This window comes from Zalophus californianus, chromosome X (genome assembly GCF_009762305.2).
Source record: "Zalophus californianus isolate mZalCal1 chromosome X, mZalCal1.pri.v2, whole genome shotgun sequence".
Lineage (NCBI taxonomy): Eukaryota > Metazoa > Chordata > Mammalia > Carnivora > Otariidae > Zalophus > Zalophus californianus.
Window position 1 is genome coordinate 1,733,682 of NC_045612.1, and position 15,740 is coordinate 1,749,421.

Consider the following 15,740-nt stretch of genomic DNA (forward strand, 5'->3'; position numbering starts at 1 on the left):
CTGAGAATGACTTTCCACGCTGCCTGCAACCGCTGTTACCCTGATCCAAGGAGACTCACCGGGTGGGAAATGAGCTGGAACCTTTATTAGGGAGAGAGTGAGAGGGGACTAGAGAGGCGGGGGGGGGGGGGGGGGGGGGGGAGGTCCTCTGGCTCCACCCCCTTTCCTTCCTGCCGGGCTCCCTGGGACCTCCATCTCAGGGGCAGGCACCGGCTGGGGTGGAAGCCCAATGCCACGGCCCAAGCCCCTCCCCACGCCCCGGAGCCAGTTCCCGGAGAGCCCCCCTCCTCCCCAGAGCTCCCGGGGCCAGCCCCAGGCAGGCAGCGGGCTTTCACAGAGCCTCTAAAAGCCTCTCAGGAGGAAGTGTCCTTGGCCAGGAAGGAGCTGGCAGTGGCGCAGGACTCCTCCTGGGGCCCCGGGCTGGGTGGGACCCGACTCTGGGCGCAGCAGAGCAGGCTGCGCAGCTCGGAGGACACACTGCTGCTGAAGAAGGCGTAGATCCAGGGGTTGGTACAGCTGTTGAGGCTGGCCAGCAACATAAGCAGCACGAAGGGGGCCTCTGTGGGGGTGGAAGAGTCCGGGCTGGGACTGAGGTTGCCCGTGCAGAGGTGCAGTGACCCCATCTGCTCACTAGGGAAGAGCAATCCACGTGAGCCCATGCGTGCTCCCGAGCCCGAGGCTGGAGGTGTCTGTGGGGGTGAAGGTGCCTATGCGGCCGAGCCTGGCCGGTCCCCCGCAGTCCTAGCCACGGCCACACGCACCTTCCAGGGGCGCCTTCGGGTCCCACGCCGCCCACAGCTGCACGAGGAAGAAAGGCGCCCAGCACAACACGTAGACAATCACAATCACCAGCGTCATCCTCACGGTCTTGGCCACGGCTGCTGACACCCGGGCCCCCTCACTGGGGCTGCCGGTCCGGTGCCCTCCACGGCCACCCCCAGCCCTCTCTGCCGGCCCCAGCACCAGGCTGGCATGAATCTCCCGGAAGATGAGCACCTGGCAGGCAGCGATGCCCAGGGCAGGTGCCACAAACACCATTAGGGCGATCCAGGTGACATAGGCTCGGAGGCCCCAGGGCTCAGCAAAGTGGGCCCAGCAGTCAAGGACCCCACTGCCATTTCCCACGTCACGCTGGGCAAAGATGAAAAGCTGGGGCAGGCTGAAAATGAGCGAGAAGGCCCAGGCCACCAGCACTGGCCGGTTCCAGTGAGCTCCACCTCCGTGGCGGTATGCCAGCATGGGGCGGCAGATGGCGCGGTGGCGGTCCAGCGTCATGGCCAGGATCATGTAGGAGGAGGCGTACATGCCCACCATCTGCAGGTACTTGACTGCCCGGCACAGGGCATCAGGCCCACGGAAGCGGTCCGTGGCATCCCACGCCAGCTGGGGCAGTACTTGGAACAGAGCCACGGCCAGGTCGGCCAGGCACAAGTGACCAATGAAGACGTGCATGGGTGCCCAGCGACCCCGCCGGCCCCGGCGTGCTAGGACCCCCAGCACCAAGCCGTTGCTCAGGGCCACGGCCACAAAGACCGTGGAGAGCAGGGCTAGCTCTGCCTGGACGAGCAGCGGGTTCCGGGTGTCCGGCGGCTCCTCGCTGCTGTTGCCGGGCAGAAGAGGCGGGGAGAGGGTCCAGGGCACAGCTGGGCAGGGGCGGGGGAAGAGGGCCAAGTTAGGGGGTGTGCTGGGCACGGGGCCCCGGGCCCAAGGAGGTTCCAGCTGGACGGGCGGAGCCAGTGGTCCGAGCAGCCATCAACCTGGGCCTCCTGCTTCCCTCCAGCCTCCCATGTCCCGGCTCCCAGCAAAACAGATGCCATTCCCGCCTCACGTGCTGGGGAGGGAAGGGCAGCCCCAGCCCCCAGTGAGCACGCAGGGCCATGCCATGCCCTCCCCTCCCCGCACAGGCAGCCTGGAGAGCAGGGTGAGGGAGGTCTCAGAAAGAGGGGCTTCTTTGCTTCTTCCAACCCCACTCAGCCTACCTGGCTCATCCCAGTGGAGGGACTGGTGGGGGGATGGGTCGGGGCCCCGGGGCTGGAACCTTACCAGAAGTGGTGGATGCCACGAGCATGGTGGGGCTGGGGCAGGTGTCTCGAGCGCCTGGAGGAGACACGGTATCGAGCTCAGCCTCCCATTTGAGGGGTCAGCCACGTTGTCTTATCTCTAGACAGGGGCCCCTAGAGAGGTGCCAGGGTGGTGAGGTGCCTGTGTGTGTGTGTGTGTGTGTGTGTGTGTGTGTGTGTGTGTGTGTGTGTTCCCGCAATGGGGAGGTGGGTCTACACCCTTAGTCGGATCAAGGTTGGTGAGGTCTGGCCCCACTGCGCCAGTCAAGGACCTCAGGGCTCCCTGTGCTCCTCCCAATCCTGGGCAGGTTAAGATAGAAAGGAGCAGTCATGCAGATGAATGAACATGTCCTAGGACCCACCTCGGCAGCCCGCAAGATCTGAGGCAGACATACAGACCTGCTTCCCCCACACACCCAGATGGAGTCCGGGAGAGGTGGCCGTGGGAGGGCGGGGGTTGGGCAGGAGAGGCCAGCATGTCCCTGGGGCCCCTTGAAGCCCCTTACCTGGCTGGGCTCTCTGGGCTCCGGGCAGCTGGACAGTGGCGGGTGCGAAGGTGGCCCAGGAGCTCAGATCTGCTCTCCATCCCCTGCCCCGCCCCAGCCCGGCCTCTGGGAGTGACCTGCCCAGGAGGGGACTTCCTCTCCCTCCCCTCCCCCACGTGCCTCTCCTGGCCTCCTGCCTGTGGCACCGGGAAGTAAGCTCCTGGCCTCCTGTGCTGCCCTTCCTGTCTAGTCCCCAGGAGTCCTCCCCACCCCACCCCCCCCCCCGACTCGTGAGGGCCTGAGCCCTCCTACGCTGGTCCCCAGCTTGGTCTGGCTGTGACCATCAGGCAGGCTTTTCCCCCAACCCCTGCCTGCGCCTGCCCCCCTGCAGGGCCCACCTGACCAGAAGATCAGGTCCGGCAGGGCTCTGGGAGATCAGGTAGCTCAGCAGCTCCATTTTGTAAGTGGGGAAACTGAGGCCAGAGATGGGTGGGGCCTACTGAAGGGCACCCAGCTTTCTCGTGGCACAGCTTGACTCCTTTCTCATGCCAGGTTCCTTCTGTTCCTCTTGGGCCCTGGCGAGGAAGGGGTGAGAGCTCATGGAATCCCCAGTACATGAGTGTTGGCTCCTCCTGGGCCTATGAGGGCCTCCTCCGGAGATGAGGGGGGGCGGGCAGGGAGGGGGCGGGGCGGGGTCGAGCCAGGGCTTAATGCACCCCTGTGAGAGCCAGCTTCCTCCCCAGGGTCCTGTGGGAGCCAGGGACGCCCCCCCCCCGCCCCACCTGCACCTACCTGTCCTAGGAGGAGGGGGCGGCTTCAGATCTCTGTCTCTCTGTCTCTGTCTGTGTCTCTGTCTCTCTCACACACACCCAGATGCACATAAAGAGCCAAATGCCCATAAAGCCACACTCGACCCGCTTATGCCCCCGCACACTGTGTGGAGGGTCTGAGAGCGGCTTCCCCTCCCGGGGCCTCAGGGCTGGGCTCTCCGTCCTTGCGTCCTCGGCGTCCAGGACCCCGGCCCCCTCCAGGAGCCCTCTTTCCAGTCCCCTCCTGCTCTTGCCACAGATCCTGGCCTTGCTCAGCCAAGGCCTGCACGGCCCAGCCCAAGGCAGTGGCCTGCATGCCTCTCGGCCAGGCTCTGAGCCCAGTTGGCCCTGTTTTCCTGTTTGTCCGTCTTCCCTGATGACCTGCAAGGCTAAAGGCCAAAACGGCTTCCCACGGACCAGGCACAAGTGTAGCCCAGACTAAGGCCTCCTCTTCCTGGCCAGAGAGCAGGGCGGGGGCGGGGCGGAGGCAGCGGGGGGCGGGGTCTCCCACACCCATCACACACCCACCCCTGCACGCCTACTACGTGCACACGTACCATACATTCACACACACACGTATTTATAATGTGTTTTGCTGGACAATTTGGGCACAGGTTGCAGAATGCTGACACCCCATGTCAGAACCCTTCAGCCACACCTCCTAAGAACAAGAACATTCTCGCTTTCCTCCCTGTAACCACAGTGCCATTATTTTTTTTTAAACTTTTTTTTTAAAGATTTTATTTATTTATTTGAGAGAGAGAGAATGAGAGACAGAGAGCACGAGAGGGAAGAGGGTCAGAGGGAGAAGCAGACTCCCTGCTGAGCAGGGAGCCCAATGAGGGCCTCGATCCTGGGACTCCAGGATCATGACCTGAGCCGAAGGCAGTCGCTTAACCAACTGAGCCACCCAGGCGCCCACCACAGTGCCATTATTAACCTAGAAGCACAGAAACAACTTTTCTACTACTGTCCAGATCAACACAAATGGTAGAAGGTAGGAGTTCCTGGGCAGGATTCTAGAACAGATTTTTCAAGGGAAAGCCATGAGCCACTGGTAAAAAGTCACACCACACCCAGCATCCTTTCTCATACCGCCCCCCCATGCCAGGGGCCTAGCGTCGCAGGTGGGATGGAACCTCCCCCATCTGCCCAGGAAACTCAGGCGCCTGCGGAGGACACATGTCCTTGCCTGGCCCCTCGACCGCCGTGTGACCTTGCAATTCGGGCTTCAACTTCTGTCTCTGTAAAATGGGAAGCCAACCCCCAAAGGCTGACGATGGTGACAGGATGGGCAAAGACCTGAAGCTGGCCGGCGATAAGCCCCTGGAAGAGCCTACTTTTGCTGCGCAGGGGGCCGCATGGCCAGCTCGAGAGGGAAGCTGAAAGGTCTCTCTGCCCAGATCCCGGCAGAGAGCCGACGTGCGGGGCGGGGCCCCTGAGCCGGGAGGCCATTTCCTTGGCCATCGCTACTCCCTGCACTCCTTGTTTCCTGTTGTTGAGCCTGGGGCAAAGATCTTGGGGAAGGCCTCTCCCTCCTCGGTGGTTCTCTCCCGGCTCTAAGAGGCAAGGGGTGTGTGGCCACATCCAGACCAGACATTAAAGCGAGACTGGGCCCACAGCTTGCCCCTGCTAGCCTAAATAGGTGCTGGGGAACTTCAGGAGGAACTGAGAAGCCACCAAGACCAGAGGGCATGCCAGAGATAGAGGGCTTGCCAGAGAGGGTCTGGATCCCTTGCTGAGAGCCCCCAGGGCTGGGAGGCCATAGCTCAGGCACAGGTGCTGAGTCCCACCTCCTGCAGCGAGGAGCTGATCAGAGGTGACAGGCCTCAGGCAGGCCCCTGCCCCAGGCCCCACCCCCACCCCCGCCCCGGGGCACTAAAGATGGGGCTCAGCAGCAGTTCACGGGAAGAAAGGCTGACTGGCTTATTCACCGTCAAGGCCACGTGAATCGGCAGAGATGGTACTGGGCGGCCCAGGGCCTCTGTCCTCTCATGAACCGAGAGCAGGGCACTGACCTGGAGGCCACTCCTCCCTGAGACAAGCAGATGGGTAGGGGCCGTGGAGAGGAGAGAGGAGGGATCCCGGAGAGGTGCTTGGGGCATGGCCAAATGCGCCCACACTCACCCTGGGGAGCACTGAGAAGCTGGTTCTGAAAGGCCAAAGAAGGGCTTGGCCACAGGGCGGGCCACTTAGCCTCAGTGGGCCTCAGGCCGGGGGGCGGGACCGAGCAGACATCCCCCCCCCTCCACCCCATGCCTCCAGGATTACATTTGCAGGAAGGATTCTGTGGGTAGCCAAGGTGTGGGCTTGTGTCTCCCCCAGCCCCGTGTCCGAGTAGAAGAAGACAGGAGGCCTCAAGCCGGGGCACTGAGCCTCCCAGGTGCCAGCCACCAGGGCAGGGGACCAGAGCTGGCAGGACCCGGATCTGCCTGTCTTGCTCTGTCACTGGCTCTCTGTAATCAGAACCCTTTGCTCCACAAGTGGCAGGTGCTGAGGGCCCTGTGCCCTGCGTGCAGAGGTGGGAGGACCCGGGCCCTGCCCCAAGGAGTGCAGGGTCCTGTGCCAGTCCAGCTGAGAGGGCTGGGCGTGGGGAGGCCACCGCCCAGGGGGGAAATGGTGGGACCCCGTTAGTGGGTTAATGGGACGGAGGGGAAAGACATTTCTCAGGCCCTGAATAAAACCCTGAAGGACATTTCGGGTATGAGAGAGGAAGAGGAGGCCGCCAGACCCACGGAGAAGGAGTGATGGAGCCAGGAGAGCATCTGGCCAGGAGGCCGGCAGGCGAGATGGGCATGTCCTCCTTGCAGATGGCCAACCCCGCGCAGCAGCCGGACTGACGAGCGAGGAGCGGATGCGGGGGAGACTGACGGCAACCGAACACCTAGGAGAGGCTCCAATGGTCTGCAAGAAGCACTGGGGAGGAGGGTAGGGTCCACTGGGGCAAAAACACATTTAATAAAAACACATGGGACATGCATGGGTCCATGGTGCTAGCAAGACAGGGTGTCCACTCACCTGAGGTCCAAATTCAAGTGAATAGTAATTTTGAAAGTTAGACAATGCCTGCTTGCTGGTTTCAGGAGGAAGGAGAGTGGTGCTTGGGTTAGGAGCCCCGAAGGCTGGGAGGGGCAGGGTTCCCAGCGGGCACTGGGAGCACCCCTCTTCTGGGCTGAGAACCTGGGGGCGTAGAGGGCAAGTGAGCGGTGAAGGCTGTGCCCCCAGATGACCACGAGGTCCTCATCTGACGGGAAGGCAGCCTGGCCGAGGGCATCTCCTTTCTGGTCAGAGGTCGCCAGGCATGTGGTTGCAAGTGCCCCTGCCACGCAGCCCCCCTTCCTCCTGCCAGCCTTCCATTGATGGTGGCGGCTTGGGCCACTTCATCATCGTTCAATGTTTCCAGTATTCTGACTGCCATGACCTAGGCAATGATTTCTCTCCTTGGCTTGGCAGACTTTTCAAAATCAGACTTTTTGAGGTATGATTCATATCCAGTAAAATTCACAAATTTTTCGGGCGCCTGGGTGGCTCAGTTGGTTGAGCGACTGCCTTCGGCTCAGGTCATGATCCTGGAGTCCCGGGATCGAGTCCCACATCGGGGGGGGGGGTCCCTGCTCAGCGGGGAGTCTGCTTCTCCCTCTGACCCTCTTCCCTCTCGTGCTCTCTCTCTCTCTCTCATTCTCACTCTCTCAAAATAAATAAATAAATCTTTAAAAATATATATATATAGATTTGTCTTTTTTAGAATTTTATAAAAATAGAATCATAGAGTATGTAGTATTTTGTGTCTGGCTTCTTTTACTCAGCAGAATGCCTTTGAGTTCACGTCTGTTGTGTGTGTTAGGAGTTTGTTCCTCTTTTGTGCTAAGTAGGGTTCTGTTGTACGGACGGACCACGGATAATTGATTCCATTACTAGTTGAAGAACACGTGGGCTGTTTCTAGTTTGAAGCTGTTATGAATAAGGCTACTCTGAATCTTGAGTACAGGCCTTTGGGTGCGCACGACTTAACTTCTCTAGAGTACATCCTTAGCGCCGAGGCTACTGGGTCAGTCGATGAGAACCTGTGGGCCTGCTGCTTTGCATCGGTGCCAGCCTCTTTAATTTGAACAGTATTTTATTGGGATCTTATTTTGCATTTTCCTTGTGACTGATGATGGTGAGAATCTTCTCATATATATATATATATTTTAAAGATTTTATTTATTTATTTGACAGAGAGAGAGACAGTGAGAGCGGGAACACAAGCAGGGGGAGTGGGAGAGGGAGAAGCAGGCTTCCCGACGAGCAGGGAGCCCGATGCGAGGCTCGATCCCTGGACCCCGGGATCATGACCTGAGCCGAAGGCAGACGCTTAACGACTGAGCCACCCAGGCGCCCCGAGAATCTTCTCATATATTTATTTGCCATTTGTATACATTCTTTGGTGAAATATCTAGTCAAATCTTTTGTCAATTTTTTAAAAGTTTTCCCCATTATTGAGTTGTAGAGTTTTTTTCATTTTTAATATATTTTGGATACTTCTTTAAAAGATATGTTTTGTAAATATTTTCCCCAGTATGTGGCTTGCGTTTTCATTGCACTAACAGTCTCTTTTAAGTTATTTCTACCCCCAACGTGGGGCTCGAACTCACGAGCTTGAGATCAAGAGTCACATGTTCTACCAATTAAGCCACCCAGGCGCCCCTAACAGTCCCTTTTAAAAAGGAAACTTTCAGGGCACGCGGCCAGCTCAGTCAGTAGAGCGTGTGATTCTTGATCTTGGGGTTGTAAGTTTGAGCCCCCATTGGGGGTACAGATTACATGAGAAACATTAAAAAAATAAAATCTTGGCGCCCGTGGGTGGCTCAGTCGGTTAAGCGTCTGCCTTGGGCTCAGGTCATGATTCCCAGGGTCCTGGGATCAAGTTCCTTGTCAAGCTCCCTGCTCAGCGAGGAACCTGCTTCTCCCTCTGGCCACCACTCCCCCTGCTTGTGCTCTCTCTCTCTGTGTCAAATAATAAATAAATAAACAAACAAATAAATAAATAAATAAAATCTTAAAAAAAAATAAAAAACAATAAAAAATAAAAATCTTTGAAAAGCAAACTTCAGGGGCACCCGGCTGGCTCAGTGGGTAGAGCATATGACTCTTTATCTCAGGGCTTTAAGTTCAAGCCCCACATTGGGCATGGAGCCTACTTAAAAAAATGAAAAAATAAAAAGCGAACTTGAGAAATTTTGAAGAGGTCTAATTTTAGCCATTTTTTTCTTTTACAGTTTGTACTTTGTGTGTCCTATGTAAAAAGTCATTGCCTAATCCAGTGTTGCAAAGATATTCTCCTACGATTTATTCTAGAAGGTTTATATTTCCATGTTATGGGTTAAAGGTTTAGGTTCATTCTTTTGCATGTGGATATCCAACTGTTCCCACACCATGTATTCAAAAGACTGTCCTTTCCTCACTGAATTACTTTGGCAACTTTGCCACAAATGGGTCACATGTGTGGGTCTGTTTCTGGACTCTCACTTCAGTTCCATTGACCTATATACCCATCCTTATACCAATGTTACACTGTCTCAGTTACTGTAGATTTATAGTAAGTCTGAAATGAGATAGTATAACTTCTTCAACTTTGTTCTTTCTCAAAATCATTTTGGTTAGTCTAGGTAATTTGCATTTTCACATAAAGCTTAAAATCAGCTTGTCAGTTTCTACCAAAGGAAAAAAATCCTGCCAGGATTTTAAAAGATTTTATTTATTTATTTTAGAGAGAGAGAGCTGGAGTGCAAGGGAAGGTCAGAGAGGGAGGGGGAAGGAGAGAGTCTTGAGCAGACTCTGCACTGAGCATGGAGTTCAATGTGGGGTTCGATCTCACAACCCTGAAATCATGACCTGAGCCAAAACCAAGAGTTGGATGCTTAACCAACTGAGCCACCCAGGCGCCCCTCCTGCCAGGACTTTAATTGCTATTATATTTGAATCTATAGATACAGATCTGAATCTATCTATAGATAGATCTTAACAATAACGAGTCTTTCAACCCAAGAATATGGTATTTCTCTCCATTTATTTAAGTTTCCTTAATTTCTCTCAGCAGTATTTTATAGTTTTTGGCATACAGGTTTTGCATATGTTATTAAGTTATCCGTAAGTATTTCATATCTTGGATGCTATTGCCAATGGTACTTTTCTTTCTTTCTTTCATTTTTATTTTTTTTAAAGATTTTATTTATTTATTTGACAGAGAGAGACACAGCGAGAGAGGGAACACAAGCAGGGGAAGAGGGAGGAGAAGCAGGCTTCCCGTGGAGCAGGGAGCCCGATGCGGGGCTCGATCCCAGGATCCTGAGATCATGATCTGAGCCAAAGGCAGACGCCCAACGACTGAGCCACCCAGGCGCCCCTTTCTTTCTTTTTTTTTTTTTTTAAGCACACACATTTATGTAAGTTTTGCAAGACAGAGGAACACTGGTAAGGAAATGAGGAACTGAAAAAATGGTGAAACCACATGCTTTTTTATTTTTATTTTTTTAAAGATTTTACTTATTTATTTGAAAGAGAGAGAGAGGGAGTGCATGAGTGGGGGGAGGGGCAGGTAGAGGGACAAGCAGACTCTGTGCTGAGCATGGAGCTCAATGCTGAGCTCAGTCTCGTCACCCTGAGATCGTGACATGAGCTGAAATCAAGAGTCAGCCGCTCAACTGACTGAGCCATTTAGGTGCCCCAACCAATGGTACTTTTAAATGTCATAATTTGATTGTCAGTTGCTAGTATATAGAAATACTATTGATATTTGCATATTGACTGTTTATCCTGTGACCTTGCTGAACCTACTCAATAGTTCTATTGGTTTTTGTAGATTTCTTAGGATTTTTTTTACATAGATAATAATGTCATCTCGAATTAAAACACATTTCTTTCTAATCTATGTGGTTTTTTTAAGCACTATTTTTTTTTTAAGATTTTATTTATTCATTTCAGACACAGAGATACAGAGAGAGAGAGAGAGAGAGAGCATGAGCAGGGGGAGAGGCAGAGGCGGGCTCCACGCTGAGCCAGGAGCCCGATGTGGGGCTCGATCCCAGGACTCTGGGATCATGACCTGAGCCGAAGGCAGACGCTTAACCATCTGAGCCACCCAGGCGCCCAAGCACTATTTTTTTTTTTTTAAGAGAGACACAGCGAGAGAGGGAACACAAGCAGAGGGAGTGGGAGAGGGAGAAGCAGGCCTCCCGTGGAGCAGGGAGCCTGATGCGAGGCTTGATCCCAGGACCCCGGGATCATGACTCCTAGGATCATGACCTGAGACGAAGGCAGACGCTTAACGACTGAGCCACCCAGGCACCCCTTTTATTTCTTTTTCTTGTCTTATCACACTAGCTAGGACCTCCAGGGCAACAATGAGTAAAAGTGATGAAAAATATCCTTGCTTTGTTCCTGATCAAAAGGGAAAAGCAGTTAGTCTGTCACCATTAAATAAGATGTTAACTGTGGGTCTTTCATACATTCCCTTTATCAGGCTGAGGAAGTTTCCCTCTATTCCTACTTTACTGAGAACTTTTATCACAAGTCGGTGTTGAATTATGTCAAATGTTCCCCCCCCCCCCGCATCTATCAAGATGATCATGTGGTTTTTCTTTTTCATTGTTGCTCTGTTAATATGGTTAATTACCTTGACTGATTTTCAAATGTCAAAGCAAACTAGCATTCCTACTTGGTCATGATGTATTATCTTTTTACATATGGCTGGATTTGATTTGCTAAAATTTTGGTTAGTATTTTTACATCATGTGTATTCATGAGGGATACCAGTCCGTAGTTTCCTCTTTGTGTAATGTCTTCAGTTTTGGTATAAGGGTAAGGCTTATTTTGTAAAATGAGTTGGGAACTGTTCCCTCTATTTTCTGGAAGAGTTTGTGTAGAATTGGTGTTCTTTCTTCCATAACATTTGGTAGAATTCTTTAGTGAAGACACAGGCCTGGAGTTTTCTTTGTGAAAATGTTTTTAGCTACAAATTCAACTCCCTTAATAGATATAGGATTATTCAGGTTATCTATTTATTCCTGAATGAATTTGATAGCTTGTATCTTTCACAGAATCTATCCATTTCATCTAACTTGTACTGTAATTATTGCATAAGTTTTCATGGCATTCCTTTATTATCCTTTTAATATTTGTAATATCTGTAGTGACAGCTTCTCTTTCATTTCTCTCTTTCACTGTTCTTTTTAAAAATATTTATTTATTTATTTATTTATTTATTTATTTATTTATTTATTTATCAGAGAGAGACAGAGAGCACACCCGCACAAGCACGGGGAGTGGCAGGCAGAGGGAGAAGCAGGCTCCCCACTGAGCAGGGAGCCCAATGATGTGGGGCTCCATCCCAGGACCCTGAGATCATGACCTGAGCTGAAAGCAGACGCTTAACCGGCTGAGCCACCCAGGTGCCCCTCTCTTTCATTTTTGATATTGGTAATTTGTATCTTCTCTCTATTTTTTTCTGATCAGACTGGCTAGAGGTTTATCAATTTCATTTATCTTTTCAAAGACAGCTTTTGGTTTCATATACTTACTATATTGTTTTTCTATTTTCTATTTCATTGACTTCTGCTTATCTTTATTGTTTTCTTCCATCTACTTATTTTGAATTTAAAATTTGAAAAAAAATTTAATTTGCTCTTCCTTTTCTAGTTTCTTAAAGTGGAAGCTCAAATAATTATTTGGGACACTTTTCCTTTTCTAATAGAAACAGTTAATATTAAACAACTTCCTTTAATCACTTGTTTAATTTTGAATTCCCAAATTTTGATATTTTATGTTTTTTGTTTTATTCAATTAAATAAGATTTTCTTTCTAATAGATGAGATATAGCTTGTGATTTCTTCTTTGATTCATAGCTTACTTAAAAGCATATTTTTTTCATTTACAAATATTTGAGAATTTCCTAGATACTGTTTTATTATTGATTTCTGATTCAACATCAATGTGGTCAGAAATCCTACTTCATAAGATTTTTATCCTTTGTGGGGCGCCTGGGTGGCTCAGTTGGTTGAGCGACTGCCTTCGGCTCAGGTCATGATCCTGGAGTCCCGGGATCGAGTCCCGCATCGGGCTCCCTGCTCGGCAGGGAGTCTGCTTCTCCCTCTGACCCTCCCCCGTCTCATGCTCTCTCTCTCTATCTCATTCTCTCTCTCAAATAAATAAATAAAATCTTTAAAAAAAAAAAAAGATTTTTATCCTTTGTAATTTATTGAATCTTGTTCTACTGCCCAGAATGTAGTCTGTGTTGGTGAAAGTTACATCTACACTTGAGAAGAATGTGTATTTTCTTTTTTTTAAAATTTTATTTATTTATTTCAGAGAGAGAGAGAATGAGAGATAGAGAGCATGAGAGGGAAGAGGGTCAGAGGGAGAAGCAGACTCCCCACCGAGCAGGGAGCCCGATGTGGGACTCGATCCCGGGACTCTGGGATCATGACCTGAGCTGAAGGCAGTCGCTCAACCGACTGAGCCACCCAGGCGCCCTCTTGTTATTTTCTTGATGTATAAATATCAATTAGGTCACTTTGGTTGATAGTGTTGTTCAAATCTATATTCTTACTAATTTTTTCCCCTCTGTTTTATCAATTATAGAGAATGGGATGTTAGAGTCTCTAACTATGTTTGGAGATTTGTGTATTTCTAGAACCCTTGGGTGCTGTCAAATTTTTCCTTCATATATTTTGGGAGCTTTGTTCTTGTTAGGTGCTTACATATTTAAAATGATTATGTCTTTTTTTTTTAAGATTCTATTTATTTATTTGATAGAGAGAGACACAGCGAGAGAGGGAACACCAGCAGGGGGAGTGGGAGAGGGAGAAGCAGGCTTCCCGCCGAGCAGGGAGCCCGATGCGGGGCTCGATCCCAGGACCCTGGGATCATGACCTGAGCCAAAGGCAGACACCCAACGACTGAGCCACCCAGGCGCCCCTGATTATGTCTTTTTGATTGTCCTTTTTCCATTATGAAATGTCCCTCTTTATCTCTGGTAATATTCTTTGTCTTGAATTCTGTTCTGATAGTAATATGTCATAGCTGCTTTCTTATGCTGAGTTTGTGTGATGTATCTTTTTCCATCCTTTTATTTTCAACTTGTGTCTTTATGCTAAAAGTATGCTTCTTGTAAATAACATATAGCTATTTTATCTAGCTTGACAGTCTCTGCCTTTTAACTGGTGTGTGGGCAGACTGTGTTTCTCAAAGGTAGCCCCAACAGTATCTCCCATTCTGCTGTTCTGGAACCTTGCCATTTTGCCATCAAAAGGTGGAATTTGGGGCACCTGGCTGGTTTAGTCAGTGGAACATGTGACTCTTGATCTTGGCGTTATGGGTTCGAGCCCCACATTGGGTGTAGGGATTACTTAAAATCTTAAAAAAAAAAAAACCCAGGTAGAAGTTAACCCCCTCTCTTATAATTGGCAGGCTTGTGACTTCTTTGTAATCAACATATTATGGTATGAGTGATGTTGCTTGATTTCGGAGGCTAGGTCAGAAAATGCAACGCAGCTTCTGCCTTGTTAGCAGGGTACCTTCCAGCCTCTAGCCACCACCTAACCAGTCCAACTTCCCCGACGCTGCCACGCTATGAAGCCCAAACTAGCCGTCATGGAGAGACCACATGGAAGGGCTCTGAGACACGAAGAGAGAGAGATGCTCAGGCACCTCTAAGTTGCTCCAGCTCCACACGGTTCCAGCTTCAGCTTCTGTTTGACAGCAACCACATGAGAGACCCTCCGGCTGGACGGCCCAATTGAGCCCTTCCCAAATTCTTCTTTTAAAGAATTGCAGACTTGGAAAAAAAATTGTGGACTTGGGGTGCCTGGGTGGTTCTTAACGGTCGGTTAAGTGTCTGACTCTTCATTTTGGCTCTGATCATGATCTCAAGATCATGAGATCGAGCCTCGCGTCAGGCTCCCTGCTCAGTGTAGAGTCTGCTTAAGAGTTTCTCTCTCTTGGGCGCCTGGGTGGCTCAGTTGGTTAAGCGACTACCTTTGGCTCAGGTCATGATCCAGGAGTCCCTGGATCGAGTCCCGCATTAGGCTCCCTGCTCGGCAGGGAGTCTGCTTCTCCCTCTGACTCTCCCCCCTCTCATGCGTGCTCAAATAAATAAATAAATAAAAATCTTTAAAAAAAGAGTTTCTCTCTCCCGCTCCCTCTGCTCCTCCCCCACCATGTGCTTTCTCTCTCTCTAAATTAAATGAATCAATCTTTTTAAAAAAAATGTGGACTTGTGATCTATTGTGTCCGGGGATTTTTTTCAGTTCTACATCACCCTTAGACTTTAGTGGATCCATGAAAATGTGCCTCAGGAGCATGTCTTTCAGGTCTTCTGCCTTGACTCCCGCCATAGCAGGCTTTTGCTTTGTCCTCAGTGTAGGACTTAGGGAGCCTGGAAGGTTTCAGCAGACCCAGTATTTCTCTCAGCTCTTCTGCCCTTCCCCCGCCACCAACTGCCACCGGAAGGTCTGGAGTGGAGTTTCTCTCGGTTCTCCTCTCCTACATCCAGACTTCAGCACCCCTAGCACATTAATACTTCAGCCCACCTACACCACCTCCAAACTTTCTTGGCGAAGGCCATGGAGAAGAGTTGGTGAGTGAATGCAAACTCTTTGTGTCTGAGGCTCCTAGGGATTCAAAATGTCATGCCATCCCATATGTGACCTTTAAAAATGTGTTCATAGTTCCTGTTTTCTTACACGAGTCTATGGCAGCCTCCTCTTGTTGCTGCCGCCACCAAGGATAGAAGAGCCAAGGTCTTTTTCCTAGGAAGGGCCTGCAGTTTTAGATTTTGGCCCACTTTTTGTAACAACTTCAGGTCCCTGATAGGCTCAAAAGAAAAAAAAAAAATCTGTGCTTTTGTAGGTTATCCTGCTTCTAATAGCTAGGAATGGAAGTGATGTTGTCTTGCAACTTTCTGTATCTTAGGCAGCAGCAAAAGATCCATGTTACTGACTTTCTAATTTATCCTATCACAGAAAGTTCTTGTTTGTTCTTTGAATCTCCCTTTTTAGAGCACCCTGTTCTTCTTTCATGAATATTCACATTCTATTATCTCCCTGAGGAAATGAAGGAGTTTTTAAGAAAACTCCTTAAGGAATTTTAAGAAAATACTTCCCTCATGGTCCCGTTTCCCGCAAATTGTTTTCCTCTTCATTTTGATCTCCGTCTTTTATGCTTTCACGCTAAAGGCTTTCTCGGATGTCTAGTGGTCCTTGCCTGTTGTCTCATATTTAAGAATGTGTGTTGGGAGCGGTGGGCTGGTCAACTATGGCCTTCATTGTAGGGTGATGTACCTGAGCCCTTTTAGTGGAGAATCCCAACGTTACTCTCTTTATTGTGTTTTTCTGAGGATGTGAAGTAGG

General features: G+C 50.5%; 1 protein-coding gene across 4 annotated transcripts; it reads right to left on the reverse strand.

Moving 5' to 3' along the window:
- Window positions 1–190: 190 nt before the first annotated feature.
- Window positions 191–3,663, reverse strand: AVPR2 (arginine vasopressin receptor 2). 4 transcript variants are annotated; one of them, XM_027608690.1, is made up of 4 exons: window positions 2,567–2,615; window positions 2,044–2,097; window positions 762–1,643; window positions 191–559 (listed from the first exon to the last, which is right to left on the reverse strand). In XM_027608690.1, the coding sequence occupies exons 2-4, from the start codon at window positions 2,066–2,068 to the stop codon at window positions 354–356; spliced, it is 1,113 nt and encodes a 370-aa protein (XP_027464491.1). In that variant the 5' UTR covers window positions 2,069–2,097; window positions 2,567–2,615; the 3' UTR covers window positions 191–353. The 4 variants fall into 4 exon arrangements, 3 of the variants coding, with proteins under 3 accessions (XP_027464491.1, XP_027464490.1, XP_027464492.1); XM_027608689.1 differs by having other exon boundaries at window positions 191–630; XM_027608691.1 differs by lacking the exons at window positions 2,044–2,097; window positions 2,567–2,615 and adding an exon at window positions 1,980–2,014 and having other exon boundaries at window positions 191–630.
- Window positions 3,664–15,740: the final 12,077 nt, after the last annotated feature.

What these genes read in the sequence shown, in the direction of transcription:
- AVPR2 (XM_027608689.1), bottom strand. Translation starts at nt 2,068, where the DNA reads ATGCTCGTGGCATCCACCACTTCTG. An exon ending in CGTGGCATCCACCACTTCTG is followed by an intron (nt 1,644 to 2,043) that starts GTAAGGTTCCAG and finishes GCCCCTGCCCAG; the next exon opens with CTGTGCCCTGGACCCTCTCC. An exon ending in CCCGAAGGCGCCCCTGGAAG is followed by an intron (nt 631 to 761) that starts GTGCGTGTGGCC and finishes GCTCTTCCCTAG; the next exon opens with TGAGCAGATGGGGTCACTGC.